Source organism: Vanessa cardui, chromosome 23 (assembly GCF_905220365.1).
Source record: "Vanessa cardui chromosome 23, ilVanCard2.1, whole genome shotgun sequence".
NCBI lineage: Eukaryota > Metazoa > Arthropoda > Insecta > Lepidoptera > Nymphalidae > Vanessa > Vanessa cardui.
In genome coordinates, this window is record NC_061145.1 from 7,431,237 (window position 1) to 7,449,842 (window position 18,606).

The window sequence follows — 18,606 nt, forward strand, 5'->3', positions numbered from 1 at the left end:
GATATTCGTTTCAAGCTCGAACGTGCTTATTTCATTAAGTATACGTTAAGACCTAACAAGCTTCAATTCGGAGATGGCAACCGATTCCGAGCCATCTGACGAAGTTAACAACATCTCTGGTCAAGTCGTCGCTTTTAAGCTAGAAGTTATCTCTGAAATTGAAAACTTCTACGGCCAGTTATATGCTCGCCTGCAGATCAACATGGTTCCGATAACCGGGAGCACACATCCCGGGGTTACCCTGACCTGCCACCACACCGAAGACCTACCGGTAATCAGCCCTATTAATAAGACTCCACTATCCTATGTCTCAAAAAATTGTAAAAACTAAATTTCATTTCCTAATTTTTTTTTACTCAAAACTTTGACCTTGCGACGCACCGATGGTCACAATTAAAAAAAAAACCAAAAATAAAAATTAAAACAGAATATGTGTGCTGAATTTTTGACTTTTTTGATCAATATTTTCATAACGATACATGATACGCTAAAATGATTAAGATATCATTGTAGAGCACAATAAAAGCTACAAAAAAGGTTCTCGTAAAATTTTTCGAATCTCATCGGCTAGTGTAATTATTGCCGGGAACAAATTTTACTATTTTTTTTCAAGATAGCGCCCCGGAAATCTTGGTCTGTCATTGTCATTTTTTTGCCTTTTTTTCGACGGAATGAATGGACTAATAAGCAACGATAAGGAAAACATTAACCGATTAGCTTATACTTACTCAATTCATCTGATTAAAGTAAAAATTAAACATTAGAAATTGCGTCTCACGACACTCGCACCCCACCCTTATGCTAACTTGGCTATGTGTGCGTAGACGTTTCGCGTAATTATAATGTTCGTCTCGAAATAAAATTGACGCGCTCTCACCTTGAGCTCTGGGGAGGGACTGAAGATTTATTGACAGCGATGTCGAATAAAAAATCAAAACCGTCAAATGATTTTCTCCATACTAAAATGTATTGACGACGAATGCAAAAAAGTAAGCAATATTTAAATAAAAATTACTATAATATTGTGTAATATAATAAAAATTGAATGCGGTACCCTTATTATTTACACTTTTGAGACTATATTTAACCAAAAATACATGTATAAACTAGCATCTAAATAGCTTAGAAAAGCCGAATAAAAATGTCGATTTCCGTGTTTGGAGTGATGTTGACGATGAATATGCTAGGTTATTGATGTATATTTTAGATATATTATGATTTGAAACTTGAGACATATCTATTAAGATACTGAATGTAACTTTTTATCCATATTCGATGCTCCAGTTTTCAGATATTTAAAAACTAGTAAGTGGTATTTTAGCGTATGACATTTTCTGCTCCATCTTTCCTTTACGACTGTCACGTCACAACCTGTGACATGAATATTATCGCGCACAAAGAAATTTGGCAACTCATTTCATTGTCACACCGCCAAAAATTGTAAGGAATTTTCTACCAACACACATATTTCCCTCTTCATATAACCTGGATTTCTTCCACTAATAGTTGGAATTGAGTCATGCCTACCCAAAAAATACATGGCTTATTTTAAATTAAATACGATAAATTCAATACTCAGTAGTATTTAATCGTTAATTATTGCTGGGAAGACATTAATTGCTTGGGTTGTCCACAATCATATGTAATTGTTTTTATATTTAACGAGTTTATAAAAAAGGGGAAGTTCGATTGTTTTTATTTATTTTATTTGTTACCTCAAAATTCCTTTAGTTTTCATTTTATTTTGATAGATATAACTCACTTTATGTTTGAAGACAGCTCTACGTAGCGCTACGCCATTTAGCCTTATTCTGAAATCACTTCTCACGAGTAAGTTAAAAATAGTAAAATAAACTACATATAACCTACAAATGTCTCACTGTAAGGCTAATGCCTCTCTTTGAAAAGAAAGACTTAAATAATAGTTTGTTAAAACACTGTACGTATCTCAATAAATTCGCATAATTAATAATTTTCACATACCATTTCAAATTTCACACTTTCTATTAATAGGTACTTATAATTTAACAAAAATATACAAGCGAATATTTGTCTATATTACATAGGAATGATGGTTATTGAATAATTTTTAAAACCCATAGTAAATCTCACAGTGCTAGGCAAAAGCCTCTGCATTTAACTACGGCTGGCGGTTAATTATATAAATGAAGCAGACTGAGCACAAAACAAAGCTGCAAGACATTGTATGAGACGTGGTGATGGTGGCGTACTTACCCAGAATAGATATACCAGTACGGTACTTGGTGGTAGAGCTTTGTGCGAGGGCATCAGAAATTTTACCGCCAAACAAAATACACTTATTTTATTGGGTTCCGTTTTGAAGGGTGAGTGAGCCACCACCAGGCACAAGGGTCAGAACATGAATGAAGAATGAATGAATTATACTTTAATGTACACATCAAACAAAATTATATATATATAAATATATATATTTATATATATATATATATATATATATATATATATATATAAATTATATATATAAAAGACACAGCAAAAAAAATAATACAAAGTTAATAAAACGCAAAAACGAAAAATAAAGAATAAATGTCACAAAATAACATCTTAGTTCCCAAACTTGGTGGCGCATCGGCGATTTAAGAAATGGTTAATATTTCGTACAGTGCTAATAGCACTGTACGAAATATTAACCATTTCTTATTCTAGACAATAGTCTATGGGTACTCGTGACCACTTACCATCAGGTGACCCGTATTGTTGTCCGCCAACATATACAAAAAAAATTATTGCCATTAAGCACAATATTTTGTATTCAAATCAATAGCTGTCACTATTAAACATTCCAATATAAAACTAAATTGTTGCTAGTTATGTTTATGAAGTAAATATATTCGATTATATCCGTTACGACCCAAATATAATTCATGTTATTTCATATTAATGACCTTTAATATGATAATCGCGGCCAGGCCAATGAAGGGACTCATTGTAATTCTAAAGGATGCGTCAGGATACGTCGCCATAGTCCGTACCCTCGTGACCCACTGGCCACGCGTCAGCAAGGATTGACATCAACAACGACCGATTAATAGTAAGGACGACCGCGAGCCTTACGACTAAATAAACAACAATTTGTCGTAACTGTTTGGAATATATTAGTAAAAAGGTCAATGTCTAAATCTCATTGTCTCTGATATAAGACATGAAATCATTAGTATCATAATATATATTATATCATAAGAATAACCTAAGAATAATAAGAAGACCTATTCTAAGCCAGTCTATTCATAGGCAAAAGGGATATAATAACTCAGTTCCCAAGGTTGGCGATGCATTGGTGATATAAGGAATGATTAAAATTGCTAACTACTAAACGGTGCGAATGTCTACGGTAGTGACTAGTGATCATTTACCATTAGGTGGCCCTTTGCCTTTGTAAGTGAACACTTACCTATTTAAAAAAAAACCTCATTGCTCGTCAACATTTGGTCTTGTTGCAAAAATAAGAAACGTCTTCCAATCCCACCCTCGTAAAGTAGTCATCATCGTCTACTGTTAAACTTCTCTACGATTACTTTTTCATTTAATAGGATAACCATTTTTTTAAATTTATTGTTAATAAATGTAAATGTTAACTTTAACTAAATCGGAACATCGTATAATATTTTAAGCAAAGTAGATTGTTATATTTAATCATTAACAATTAATAATATTTCATCATTGTCGTCATTACATTATCTTCACAGTTCTTACTAACCTTCTTTTTAATTATCTTCTACTTTGAAAAAAAAATGCATCGTGTGTGGAAACCCTTAGAAATTCCTTTCTCCGTTTATGAAAATTAAATAAAACAATACACTCTATTACAACAGTATAAGGCTTAAAATGTATAAACATTTAATATGAAGTTACTACTGTCTTGTTAACTAAAGGAGAATTATCTAAGATTTGGTTTGCTTATTGGTATGTTAGTCACGATGTCTGTAAGTAGACTAACATGTGCAAGTATTACCTAACATGGAAATATGCACATTAATTTTGTTGACAACACTATTTTACGATAACTATGTATTTTTTAGTTTTACTTTTCATATAAATAAAATTCTATTTTTAAAAGTAATAATTGTTTATAACAGTTTTATGATTTTCAAATAATCTGTTGTCCTAGTGACATAAAACCATTTTTTTTTGTAATTAATCAAGTATGAGTACTTTAACATTCTGCCAATGTCTCTGGATATTACAGCTACTCAGTAGTTTTACCCGAGGTTTATTCGTATCCATGAATAAAAAACGAAGAGAGATCTAGGCCACATCGTTAAATCAAAATCATAGCCCGCTATTAAACGTTTTTTAATTTGGTGGATTATATAATTCAACCTTATTTTTCTCATATTTATATTTTGACATCTCGTAATAAAATAAAAATTGATGCGATTAACATAGGTTTTATATATTAAAAAAAAACAAACTATAAATTAGATTGAAACGTCAAAAAAACATTTTTTTTAAATATAATTGTAGGTCATGTATAATTATATGTATTGTATATCCTTCTCAAAGTGTCAGGGTTGGAAAATAATTTCTTTGTTGACCTTTTTAAAGAAACAACACATGGTGCTATAAAACTTTTTATACACCAAATAAATGGATTGATGTGTTTGTTAACAAATAAAACTTGGAATTTGTTCGACATAAATATATCAATTGTTATAACGGAAGTGAAACAGTAATTTCACAATCCGGACATGGCGGCAAATGCAAATGGCGAGCGCGGAACGCATACAAGATGGCTGTCAACCCTTATTGCATAATGAGGATTGGGCAAAGATCGCGAGCTTTATGCTTTGCGATTCGCTTTAAGTTTCACTTTCCTTTAAAAATGCTTTAGTTTGTTAAATAATAGTTTATTATTTTTGTTTTCACGAACATATATTCTTTTTTTTATCCAAGTGGGTTAGATCATTGTGTCTATCTATCATCGATCAACTATGTAATTATTTTTTTTTAGATAGATAAAACAAAAAAGGCCTTATTTTCAATTTACATTTTTAATTGAGTACTATAATAGTATAATGGATACGGTATCCATCCAAAAGCATTTTTCGACGAGTCATTAATTCTGGAAATTTTAAATATGAAATGTAATCATTTCATACTTTCCGAGTTTTCTTCTCTTTCAAATGACCCGTAATTAAATAAAACAGTATCGTTTAATCGCCGACTGGCTGCTGGTAATCCCGATGTGGTTTAGTATGAATCTGTTTCTACTTTGTCTTTGAAATAATCATTATCTACTTTCGTCTTCGATCGACCACGACTTGTTGAGATCAAAATTTTAATCAGAGATAATCAAATGGAAGACAAACCTTGCATACACTTGCGCTACTTGATAACTATTGTTCGAAAATAACGCACATTTGCAATTCCAAGCAAACTCGCGAAGAAAACAAAATGTACATTTGATTTTCGAAAGAAACAGATATATTTTGAGTTAATTTATAGTAAAATATATCAATCTTATATTCATGGTCGCCAGTATTATAAATCGGCTATTTATAGGTAATTAGCCAGTGCGACCCGCCACGGATTTGCACGGCTGCAATGTTGGTACTAAATAAACTACATAATGTTTTTATATACATACAACGTTTACACAAGTTCGCATTAAATGTACAGGTAGAATGAATGCTGTACTGCTTAAAATGACAGATAGACAGACAGCAGAAGGCGACTTTTTATACTATATAGTAGAGATTAGTAACCTATGAACTATATACACTGTAGGTAGATATGTAAATACCTGAGTTTTACAGAGCTATGCATTGTGGATATTTGTAAATAATTTTATTTTGTGGGTACTGGTTAATCTAAATGATGTTGTATTTCCTATAAACGAAATTTCATAGCTCGATATATTTTTTCAAGTTTAAAATAAACTCAAACGCAAAACGATTACTACCGCACGATACTTTAAATGTAAAAAGCGTGAAAACAAAATGCTGCAATTTATTTAAAAGCATACAATGTAAATATTGTATATATAAAACTGTTATTAAAATATTTCTGATACAAAATCGTCATCAACAAAGAAAATGCATATGGATAAGCTCTTACCTAAGTCGCTTGTTAATATACGTACGAGAATAGTCCTCGAACGAGGCCGCTTAAAGAGACAGTAAATACAAATAGTGAGTATTCTCTCGCAGCGGATTATCCCTTTGAATTCCAATAAGATTTTTCTCAATTTAAATACAACTTTTGATTGCAATCGGACGGAATATAGAGTCAGAATAAATAAACCTGCGAAAATATTGAGTAAAGTAATTTTAATATCATTATTAACAATAGAAGTGTTTTAGGTTAGCTAAAATTATTTTATATAAATAAATCATTCAATATATGATTCATTTTGTCCTGATTCTGACGAAAGCAACACACAAAAATAAATGGATGAGAATCTTATCTTTTAAATTTAGTTAATCAAATTAATCTCATCATCCTCTTGCCCTTATCCCAATTTACTTGAGGTTGGTGCAGCGTGCCTTTTTCTTCCATAATTCCCTATTCCAACAAGTAACATTCTTTCTAGGCATAACACACTATCCATCGATCGTTTCATTGGTCGTCCCCATCTAATTCCATTCACGTTAATAATATAATAAAATTAATCTATTAAATAGTAATAATTAAATTCAATATATACATGAAATCAACCTTATCACGTTAACAGTCTTACAGCGGGTGAAACTGCAAAGCACAGATTATATAATTGTGTTGAATACTACCTACACCGAAACGTACTGCATTTTGAAGTATACGCTTTATATATATTTGCTAAAGATTATATATATATTTTTAGTATGGCATTGAATATAAACACCTCGTTATTTATTAAGAGTTTAAATTTTTTTATCTGATTACCTTTTAAAGATAAAAAAAAAATATCCGATCCTCATGCTTTATTGCGAGCACGGTTCGCGGAAACTTCAAACGGCGCCAGCGCACGTAACATTTAGCGGTAACAACGTAATTCCGAAATAATAGATTATATAAAACTTGAGTCGTGAATCTGAATGACCAAAGTGTTTTTTGTAACGAATGAAATGATCGATTGGTATGTACTGACAGACGGTGAGAGCTTCACTGTTGCGCATACCGATGCAGTGATTTATTGACTAACAAATATGTTGTGACTACAGGTGTGACTTGCTTGTGACACAATTCTTACTTTTCAGCTGTTATTTAACTTATTACAATGTTTTTGGAAAGATATACTTTTCTTATAAAAAATTGTTCACTAAATATATTTATCCAGAACTATTAGGAATGCAATTAAACAATTGATAAAATTGCTTGATCAATTTAAATAATGATTGTCTTCTATGAGAGCCTAATTAGAAGTGAACAATAAAATATGATGGTATGATATTATCAATAAAACTGCACTCACTCTCACCACCAGGACTTTCTTAAATGAAATTAAATAGTTTGCCAAGTATGAAAGCTATTGGTATTCCGAGCACGTGTTCAAGCCGCGTGCCTTGCCGCCCAAAGGATCACATATAAAAACCAAGCCCATTGAAAAATTAAATCATTGTTGTTCCATTAACTGGCTGGGCCGTACGTCTAATTACTAAAATCTAATGACAAAGTGAAAAACGCAATAATGAAGTGCCTTTACGTTTTGTTGGCTTCAGCAGCCCTAGTACACAGTTACGCTATTCAGGACAATGAAATCGAGACCTCTCGTTTGCAAACAAGTGATGATCTCTTAAGCAGTGTGATTAGTGATTGTTTTGGAACCGAATCTCCGATGTCATGCCTTAAAGTGAAAGTCCTCTCGTTCTTAGACACCAAGCTTGGTGTTAACTCGGAGTCTGCGAGGGCTTTGGATGAGAAGAACATCGACAAAGTGATCTTCGACCGCGTAGGAAGGATCCTGAACAACAATGAAATCAGGTTCCAGTTGCCTGAGTTCATCTTCCAGAACGCAGAGGTCTCCTACCGTGCAGACAGAGGATTCGATGTTGATTTTCCTGAAACAGACGCTGAAAACGGTGAAGGTAGTATTTGGATTTTAAGCCTAAACTAAGCTCAAAAATAGATATATATTTATTAAATTAAATTTAAAACATATTTTTTTAGCTCGCGGCATCCTCAAGAAGAAACTTTTGCTGCCAGTTCTTCTTCTTCTGAAGCTGAAGATGAAAGCGCTGATGCCAATTCTGGTTTCAATCATTGGAATTAAGGCTATCAAAGCACTCATTCTCAGTAAGCTGGCTATCACACTTGTCGTTGGATTCTTAGTCTACAATTTGGTGATGAAGAAAGGAGGTAAAGAAACATTCATAAGGTGAAGCAATCTGAGTCAGGAATTTGTCATAACAAAAAATAATTTGGTTTTTTTTCAGCTATGCCAATGATGATGACACCAACAGAAGCGCCAGCACCTCAGTACGGTCCCCCTGCCTCTCAGTATGGAACTCCATCAACTCCAGCCGCTCCTCAAGACTCCTACAGCCCGCAGTGGGAGCCAGCCAGCTCAGGCCCTTACGCAAGAGTATGGGACCCCACCCAGCTTGCGTACAGTTCATACTACCCTGGTGACTCAAGCGCTTCATCGTCCTCTAACCAGTCACCAAGCTACTCCAGTGTAGCGTCAATCTCATCATCTTCATCAGCGTCGTCATCCACCTATTGAACCTAATTACCTCACGTTGTAAATATGTTACGCCTTCACGAACGAAACGGATAGTTTAGATAGTTTATTTATTGACAATATTTATTACCTTATTTATAACACAATAAATGGACTGTTGTTTTTATATGCGTTTTTTGCCCTGCCTTGAAAAAACCACTATATGAAGAAAAGAAAGAAAGGAGAAATATTTCTTCTATTAACTACTAAGCATTTTCCAATTAGTATAAGTGGCTTCAAATATACTAAACTAGCGACCAGCCCTGGCTTCGCACGGGTGCAACACTTATACTAAATATACTACATAATTTGTTTATTAACGACAACTAAATTCTAAAATTTTCAGTGTTTCTTTAGCCGTGTTGGCCATGTCTTATATACAAACACCATACCCTCGAATCACTCAAACTATTAAAAAAACCGCATCAAAATCCGTTACGTAGTTTTAAAGATTTAAGCATACATAGAGATATAGGGATAGAGAAAGCGACTATGTTTTATACTATCTAGTGATATCAGCTGATTATACGGCTTAGCCTTAACTTTACCTTTAGCACACCAACCGTCACCCTCAATTTATCCCCTTGAGGCGTGGATTCAAAAGTTGCCTAACTCGACGGGACTCGATACTATATTTCAAATATCGGTTCAGCGGTTTAAACGTGTATAAGAGAGATACTTTTGAATTTAACTTTTTTATATATATTTCCGTAATTAAAAACAAAGTATTATAGATCGCTATTCGTACTTTCCCATATGTATCCACATTTTTATATAAAACAATAAAACTGACTGAATTTACTTTCAAAATATATAAATAAACTGTTAAAATCAATAATATGAGTCAGCCAGAGAATTGAATGTACCCCAAACAGAGTTCAACCATCACCATTCTTGATTTACATTAAAGGATTATTAATAATAAAATTAACTAACGAGGGAGTCATCACTTTCACAGATGACACAGTTCTCCTTTTTAACGGTAAGTAAATAGGTCCGATGTAGTAGCCTGGACGATGGAGATCTGTTGCGTGCCTTGGAATATAATATTCCCTGCGTAGCTATAGCCTATGGAATGGAAGTAGGAAAAAAAATAAACAAACCATAGATTTACGTATTGCATGCAATTTGCTAACTTAGCTATATTGTACACTACCAAGAGTTTACGATTAATACATTTCTATTTATAATATAAAACTATTACAATTTACACATATAATACTTTATTATTACTTCCAAAATTCTTCAATCGCAATGATATCGCGTCAATTTGCTTTCAAATGACGTTTATTTGACTTCTTTCTTTGGTTGGAATAGAGTATAATTAGGGCCCTATCGATCGCGAGGCCCTGGGCATTTGCCCAAAGTGCCCAATGGGAAAGAGGAGTCTGATTACAATCTATTTAAATTGCGAAATCATGTAGGGACTAAAAAATAAAGACAAATTTTTCAATACTCGTTTATTTATATTTTTTATTTGAATAGTATGAATCAGAAGAACAGGAAAAGATTGACTTTACTTAGTCGTGTTACAAACAATTACACTGTGAAAAAGTGAAAAAATATTACAAACATCGGATGTATGGTACGGTTTACTATTATTGTCACAACATTTCTTCTCTACATACAACTATACATATGAAAAAAAGTCCATAAAACAGATAATACATTAAAAAATATAACTTATAATACACGGCATTTTGACTAAAAAACACTTTATTTAAAATATTATGTCTAAAAGTTAAATAAATCAAAATGCAATTAAATTATGTAACATAAATATGTAGAAAACTACAAAAAATCAATTATTCTGCAAATATCAAATTCGATACATTTACAACAGTTTTCCTTACATTATTCTAAAAGTTAATAAAGTGCATCATAAAAACCAACGCACACATTAGTCAATTATTATGTGTTTGCAATCTTACTTAAATGATCCAAGCAATAAGTCAACAAATATCAGAGAAATCTTGGGTGTAATGAAAATTGAAATTGCTTAAATATTTTTTTGTAAAATTTCCGTTTTTATTGGACTAAAATATGACATTTCGTAACGCTATGTAAGTTTAACTTACCTTAAATTTTTTAAACGAAGAAAAATTGTGTTCCAAAAAATGGAGTATAAAAATGGTTTTTCATCAATTGATATATATGAAGTTCAAAAAGTTTTTTTGTGTATAATATAACTTTTAGTTCTTTAAATAATTTGACTAATGTATGCGCCTTCATTTGATATTATATAAATGCATTAAATGCCTACGAATAATGATCTGTTTACATAGAAATTCTCTATATTAAACTTTATATAATATTTTTTATTACTATACTATATCTATGATAATAAAAACAAATCTACAATGGACCTCATACAGAACACTATAGATTATTCGCAACATATATTGTGCAATTCCTCAAGCTTTATTACATTACATACATATTTTAATATATTATTTAAAGGTCCAAAATTATAACAAATGTTTGTACTCGAAGGTGTGAAATGGAGGTTTTTTTTATTTCAATTGAAAAACACCAAGTAACGTTTACGAAAAAAGGAACATCATATGCATAAGATTTATTTATAGTCTGTTGTGTACATTTAGTTTCATAAAATTAGTTATTCTCACGGCTAGATTTAGGGGATTGGGGTTTGCAGCCCTGGAACCTATATAGAGGGGTCCTCACATAGATTATAATTTTGACTCCTTGGGAATAATTAGAAGACCTCCTCACCGCTGTTGCCTCAAGATCAACAGGCCTTGCAATTTGATCCCGGATTCTCTTCAGCCAGTATTCTCAGACCCTCTAGTAGAAAGCTATTAGTGAAAACTATTCCGTGAAAAGAAACTCGAAGATGGCGATCTTCGAGTTTATTTTAAAAGCAAAGCAAAGCTGTAGTGAATGGTTAGTATATGATATGTAACATGAGTACTGACTTTAATAATAATAAAATTTATAGGACACATATCAAAATGGAATTTGGAATAAAAAATCTGTCAAAATTTCACGAGTGAGCTACGAAGTGAGAATTCACTTCGTAAGAATTTACAGAATCGTACGCCATAGTGTATAAGAACGCAATGTTGATATAATAATCGTATAAATAATAATAACGTATTTACCTTAATTAACTGGTATGTACAACTAAATGTAGATTTTAAATTGATCGTTTTATTCGTATATGGTGGTTTTGTGCTATGGTGTTTTTCATTTGAATAAATATTTAATGAGTTTCAAAGGCGAAGGGGTTATGGTATCTACAGTGGTCAGGTTAAAGCTATAAATTCACAGCCTTCGACTCTACGAGGAGTGCATATAAGAATAATTCATAGATTTTATTATCGAAGATGACAAATTATTGTGAAACTGGGATTTTATATGGAAAATAAATAATATTATTCATAATTTTTAACTATCATAAAACTGTTTGTTTAATTAAAATAAATGGGGAAGTATATTTATTTCACAGATAATCATACAATACTTAAAAAAAAAACGTTATCAATTATGGTAACAAAGTAATTATCAAATAACCCTGTATACGAGAAAGTGGATAATTATTTTAATTTAAATACCCATAGTGATAATTAATTAATTCTAGATTATAGAAGATAGGGCTCAAACATCTAATAGTCAAGACCTCTATATGAAAAACGTGAAATAAGATTAAGTACTAGTATATAATATTTTAAGATTAGAAATATGAAAGTTTTACCTGAATGCATTTAAATATTTAATGGCCGATATAAACCTACAAATATCTAGAACTGCTATTGATTTATTATAATATTCCGTTTGATTACATTAAATGGCAACACTAAAGTAATTCCTAGCAAATAAACCCGCTATTGTCATGGGCTTTTTTAAATTATTTCCGTTAAAACTATTATTTAATTTATATTTCCCGCGCAATATGTCACCACAATATATTAGGTGTTTATTAATTAATCTTAAATCTTTCTTAAAATTTAAAGTCCATTTCACGAAACGAACTCCAATAATTGCCCTGCTGCGCTCATTGGCTAATACGCGTAATCTTCAGTATGTATCCAAAATGTTATTTCAAATAGATAATTCATCTCGCTTATATCTAGCCGCGCGTATCTGCCAATTAAATGCGAGTGGGAAGGGAACAAAACCTTAGGCGTTCGATTCGTGAAATTAACTATAGTATCATAATGACATACTATTAGCAAAATCTAAAACGCATAAAAAGAGCGTTTTCTTTTACAATGCCACGATATACTTGTATAAAATGTTTTTTTCTAGTACAGCTTTAAAAATAGTAACTTTTGTTTTTAGTGTTAAATCCATTTTTTGACAATTAAGATTCCGAAATTTTGGTAACCTCCCCATTTGATGTCGGTTAAAAATGAAAACATTTTGGAGTTTGAAGTGGCCAAGAAGGCCGTGCCATCATTGTTTAAGAAAATGTTATGGCTGCATATAGGTACAGCTTGAGGTTAAGTAATTTGTTATTATACTGAAAATGTCATTATAACGTTTAGAAATCACCCTTTCTTTGACAATACCGGCAAAATGGTAGAAAAAATCTATCTTCAAATCTCATGTCCACCCTTCGGTTCGGTTTAATAAGACTTGGTTACTATCAAATCTCAAATAAATCGCCTCACAATTGGTTATTTGACAAAATATCTGACTTAATCCATGCATAATATATTTTGTATAATTCCACTTGTGAATTATTACATCACAGTAAATAACGCTTGACGTAGTGTTAAACTGTGGTCCGCTTAGACATTTCTACCACAAACCACATATAAAAAAACAAATGACAACGCTAACCGCTAACGCGACAACTTTGAGGAAAAAACAACTTAAATTAACTCCATATAGATACTTAGAAGTTGACACAGTAGATGTACTGAGCAAAACGTAACTTAGTTTTACATTACAGATGACTATTGCACTGATCGGTAAATTTTATTTTTTGTAAGCAGATTTATAATATAACAAAATATAAAATTATTATTATTTCGTGGTAAGGCATTGTGCAAGCCCGTCTGGGTAGATACCACCCACTTATCAGTTATTCTACCGCCAAATAACAGGTTTAAAGGGTAAGTGTAACTACAGGCACAAGGGACATAACATCTTAGTTCCCAAGGTTGGTGGCACATTGACGACGTAAGGAATAGTTAATATTTCTTACAGCTTCATAAGTGGGCTCTAGCCGAAGGCACTGATCTAGTTATAAGGATTCTACATCCTCTCGTGCAACTGAAGTACATCATGACTCTAGGGTTCCGAGATATTCATGGTATTACAGCTAGGTGAGCAATTGATTGATGTTAAAGATATTTAAAACAAAATGTTATTGTCATACGCTATTTTTGTGTATAACATTTACATGCAATTTCATTGAAACTTTTGCATTTATATATCCCAAGTAGCCTCATTTTATATTACATAGAGAAATTCACGGCACCTCTCGCATCCGTGAAGTTTATTCGTCTACTTTTATAACTACACCAATAGGAACAAACTAACGAAATAAAATTGAATCGAAACTAAATAAATTTTAATTATTGTATAGTTTACTAATATTTTATAATATTTTGATTGATAATTCGATTTCGATTCAATAGGTCGATATATAAATAACTTTTCAAATATAAAGAATCATAAACATAAAAAAAAAAATAAAACAAAAATTAATGAAAAAAAAACTTTACTATGTAATAAATAATACCTAACAACTGTTAGTGTCGGTAGAACAGATATTTGTTCATATTGTATAAGAGATTATTTGGTCTCTATAGTGAACACTCTGGAATAATCCGTTTTCAGCAACAAACATTACTTCTCCAAATATTAATTTTATACACATAAAGCATTTTACATTATATAAAAATCAAGAACGGCACATTTATTCAATCCCAATATTTTCAGACTCATTCAAAATAAAATTTTATATTTTACTTTGAATGAAGTCACTTTAAACAAACACTATTACACTTATAATGACCTATTGTGACTATTTGCATAAAATGGTTCATCCTTGATGTGCGTTTACATGTGTTATGAAAAGACATTTGTAATGATATAATAACAATAAACAGTAATTATTAAATATTTCTTAGAACATTACTTAAATAGAAAACATTTTAGCTTTGCCTCATTGAAGTTGCAAATGGTCAGTAATTGTTATTAAATCATAATTTTAAATCAAAGTCAATATAGTAAACTTTTAAGCTATGAGGCTAATTAGCAAGTGTATGTTCTAAAAAATATTTCCAGAAGAACAAAAAATATGTTAACCAAATAATCAATTAATGTTAAAAATATTTTTTTTTTAAATAAGATAATAAATCTCAGGTTAAGAACATTTTTCTTTAAATATTACTTATACAGTTATGTCATACATTTTCTTATATACATCAAATAGAGTTAATGTAAAAATCAGTCTGTAAAAAAATGCACACACCTCATGTTATAGAATTTAAAAAACAATGAAAAATTGTTTGATGACAAATTGTCCTGAGTGTTACCAGTGATTAAAAAAGAATAAATCATTTTACATAATATATTAAGATATATTTATCAAACTTCTTACAAATATATTTTAGTGCATATTAAATTAAAAGAAATGTATCATACCTTAAGATTACAGCCAGCTGTAGTTCTCTTAACAATAGTAATTTAAAAAAAAAATCAATTAATTACATCATTGCCGTCGAATATCTTACTCTAACTAAGCCTTACATTTCTTATACAATAGAAGCACTTTGGATTAATATCTTGTATATGTTAACTTACAATAAGGGACGTAAAATATTAATAATTTGGGAGAACAAAAAATGCTATCGAAATACACTCTGCGATTAATGTTAAATAAATATAAGAGTCTGTAAGTAAAACATTATTTTGTCTCTTAGCTCAATATAAAGAGATAACCGAAATGCAAATAATAATTGGAACGGATATTTACTACAATAAATGTATTTCTACTATAAATTTTAACAATTTGTACTAGTTACAATATATATATACTCTAAGCCTCAAACTTCAACAATTGTTATATCATATGCTGATATATAACCTCATTACACAAAACCTAATTACAAACTATTAAAGTCTGATTTATGATACCTTTAACATGTTTTTGTTTACATTCGTTTTTAATTTAAAATTGTTTATGAATTAAATACTTTTTTATTGTATGGCAGTTTGGATCAAAATATCTGTAACGGCAAGGATTGTACTACTATAATATCATGTGATATTTAATAAATAAATTATATATTAATTTGTCATAAATATTACATATACTAATATTTCCATAATATGTTTCATTGTCAATTTGAATAAAGTTATATTCAAACATTTTCAATTCCATTATAATCCTTGCAGCGACAGATGTTTATTGAATATTAATAAGGCATTATTATATCAAGTGTAGTTAGTTACTGAGTCACACTGTTGTGTTTAATCTTGTCTATTTATATGTAATAAGACACGTCGAACACACACTTGCAAGTATATCGAATATATTCATAATATTCAGAATTAAATATGAACTGTATATGACCTAGTCTTCTTTATCTTATGAAATAAGTCAAAATCAAACTAGACACTGTTATATTACAGAACATTCCATAAATCGCAACAGACAAATGTCTCTCGTACAAAGTAAAACTTTGTTATTAAGGAACATTTATACTTATCATATTGAGATGTCACTAAGGCGTGGCAAAGGCGGGGTATAACTTATCACAACACGTCACTTTAACACCACACTTCACTCCAACTGTTTAACTCACTTCCCAACACGTACCAGAACGTTCCAGAACGTCCCGATGTACGCAAGTAGTCGCTACATGTTCGACCAAACGGCGAGAGATACAATATCGGGGCAGAATATCGAGAACGAAATGCCAACCACAATTCCCGTCACTAGCGTGGCTCCTCCTATCATGCCGGCTGTCGAAGCATGCTCTGGCGCCACGGTACTGAAACAATTTATTTCAATTATTATTTCATCCCAAAAAAATATATACATAATTATGTTAAAAATCACAACCAATTATTGTTGATTACGTAAAATGTTAACTGTTTTTCTTAATAATACATTACTTTTTAGCCTATTCCAATCGAAGTAGGAAAAAAGATAAACAAACCTTATTTAGATTCACTTATGTCATGCGATTTGTTAATAACTGAACTATATTGTGCATTAGCAAGAGATTATGATTAATATATCTTTATTTATAATACAACACTATTACACTTATTACTTTGACTTCTATAATAGGCTATTTGACTGGTTTTTAAAATCCATTTTATATTTTTCAGCAGAAGTTAAGGAACACAATAAAAGTTGTATTTTTTATTTCTAGTACATATTTGCCGAAAAATATCATGTTAAAAATTCCATATTTAAATAGCGCGCAAAAACGCTACTTGGACAATATGGCGTTGCAATGGTGTCGGTGACGTCAATTTCTTGTATTTTAATCTGTGGTACATATAGTAGAAAAGCAAAGTTTACAAGAAAGTGACTTCATCATAAACCCGGCCAATCAGGAGCGTTTTGTGTCACGTGACAAACGTTTGAAAAAATGTATTTTTATTTATGGATTTTTGAATAAATTAAGTATTATTTTCAAGTTTCGTTAGTAAATAACCATTTTTAAACTCATAATACACACTGATTACAATGATTCACAATTTATTTTTCGCATTGTCAAATAGCCTATTCCGTCAAGTTTTGACGCCAATCCATGGTGAATATATAATAATAGACTAATCAAGCTCTTGACGAATGATTTACTGTCAAATTTTGTTAGTTTCATTTTGAATAATAGAAAAACAGCAAAAGCCTTAATCATAAAAAAATATTATATTATTTAAAAGCATAATAAATTCAATCAATAATTTAACATGTAGCAATACTTAGGTGCACACAAGTTTATTGATGAAACCTGCGTGTGTTTTAGTAGAGCATTATTATACCCACTTTTATATAGTGATAAACACCACATTGATGATAACACTGCGTTGGGTAGTGGGATATTGGCATTGATATGTTTGTAATATATAATGCTAGATTAGAGTTTAGTTGTTGTTTATCAGGTATTAAGTATAAAAAAGTAGCTTATATGCTGTCCTGTGGTTCAGGCTTGCTTCATAGAAATCAATTTTATGAAATTTGGTGTTGTGGTTTCTCTGTGCAAGCATGGCAAGCAGAAATTACTGACGCATTTATAATAGTAGCATAGATAATAAACTTACATAAAGGAATTAACTTGATCACAGTTAAAATTTAACTTTCAATATTTTTGACCTAGTACACTTTTAGTTATATTGCATTTGCATTGTAGACTGTATGTACTCACCCACTGACATACATCATGCCAAGAGAACTGCCATGACCAGAGCTCCATCCGAGTAAAACGGCCATTGCCCAGTAAACCCAGTCATTATCAATTAAAACTGGTAATGTTCTTAGTCTACCTCTTGGATGGTAGTTGCACAGCAGGAAGAGGGGTATGAATAACAGACGAAGACTTGTGAACAGGGCCAACCAACGGGGACTTGGCTGTAAAACGAAAGTAATAAATATTATATCATCATAAATATGTTTCAACAGATATCGATTATTAATTTAAGATTTATAAATTGATTAATATTTTTTCATCCATTAATAATTTTTTTTTGTAATATATAAACAGAATGGCTACTGAGCTCCATGTACCGGAGTGCTTTCATCCATAAGCTACTAAAAAGTTATGTCCCTTGTGTCTTTAGTTACATGGTAACACACTCAAACCAGAGCAATTTGTATATAAAGTCAAATAATATATATATATAAAATGTAAAGTCTCACACAGTTTAAATATAAGAGGAAGTGCTTATGAAATTTGTAGCATGTAGCAAAACTTAGGTGCACACAAATTTAT

At 31.1% G+C, this 18,606-nt stretch overlaps 2 protein-coding genes and 1 long non-coding RNA gene across 3 annotated transcripts in view; 2 read left to right on the plus strand and 1 right to left on the minus strand.

Annotated features, from left to right (window-relative positions):
- Nucleotides 1-4,105: 4,105 nt before the first annotated feature.
- Nucleotides 4,106-17,502, plus strand: LOC124539673. Its single transcript, XR_006967092.1, has 3 exons — nucleotides 4,106-4,117; nucleotides 5,553-5,555; nucleotides 17,413-17,502. It is a non-coding gene; the product is annotated as an uncharacterized LOC124539673 (long non-coding RNA).
- On the plus strand, nucleotides 7,587-8,810 carry LOC124539672. The gene is made up of 3 exons (XM_047116989.1): nucleotides 7,587-8,048; nucleotides 8,131-8,319; nucleotides 8,397-8,810. The coding sequence occupies exons 1-3, from the start codon at nucleotides 7,652-7,654 to the stop codon at nucleotides 8,684-8,686; spliced, it is 876 nt and encodes a 291-aa protein (XP_046972945.1). The 5' UTR covers nucleotides 7,587-7,651; the 3' UTR covers nucleotides 8,687-8,810.
- Nucleotides 14,359-18,606, minus strand: part of LOC124539671 (equilibrative nucleoside transporter 1) — a 37,383-nt gene continuing 33,135 nt past the window's right edge. Inside the window, exons 9-10 of the mRNA XM_047116988.1 lie at nucleotides 18,043-18,245; nucleotides 14,359-16,656 (exon numbers count right to left, since the gene is read on the minus strand). Of these exons, the coding sequence (XP_046972944.1) occupies nucleotides 16,521-16,656; nucleotides 18,043-18,245 (339 nt within the window). The 3' untranslated portion in view covers nucleotides 14,359-16,520. The remainder of the gene's footprint in view (nucleotides 16,657-18,042; nucleotides 18,246-18,606) is intronic.

Excerpts from the sequence above, each read along its gene's own strand:
- LOC124539672 (XM_047116989.1), top strand. The coding sequence starts at position 7,652 with ATGAAGTGCCTTTACGTTTTGTTGGCTTCAGCAGCCCTAGTACACAGT. Across the intron at positions 8,049-8,130 it reads AGACGCTGAAAACGGTGAAG|CTCGCGGCATCCTCAAGAAG; the intron begins GTAGTATTTGGA and ends ATATTTTTTTAG. Across the intron at positions 8,320-8,396 it reads TTTGGTGATGAAGAAAGGAG|CTATGCCAATGATGATGACA; the intron begins GTAAAGAAACAT and ends GTTTTTTTTCAG.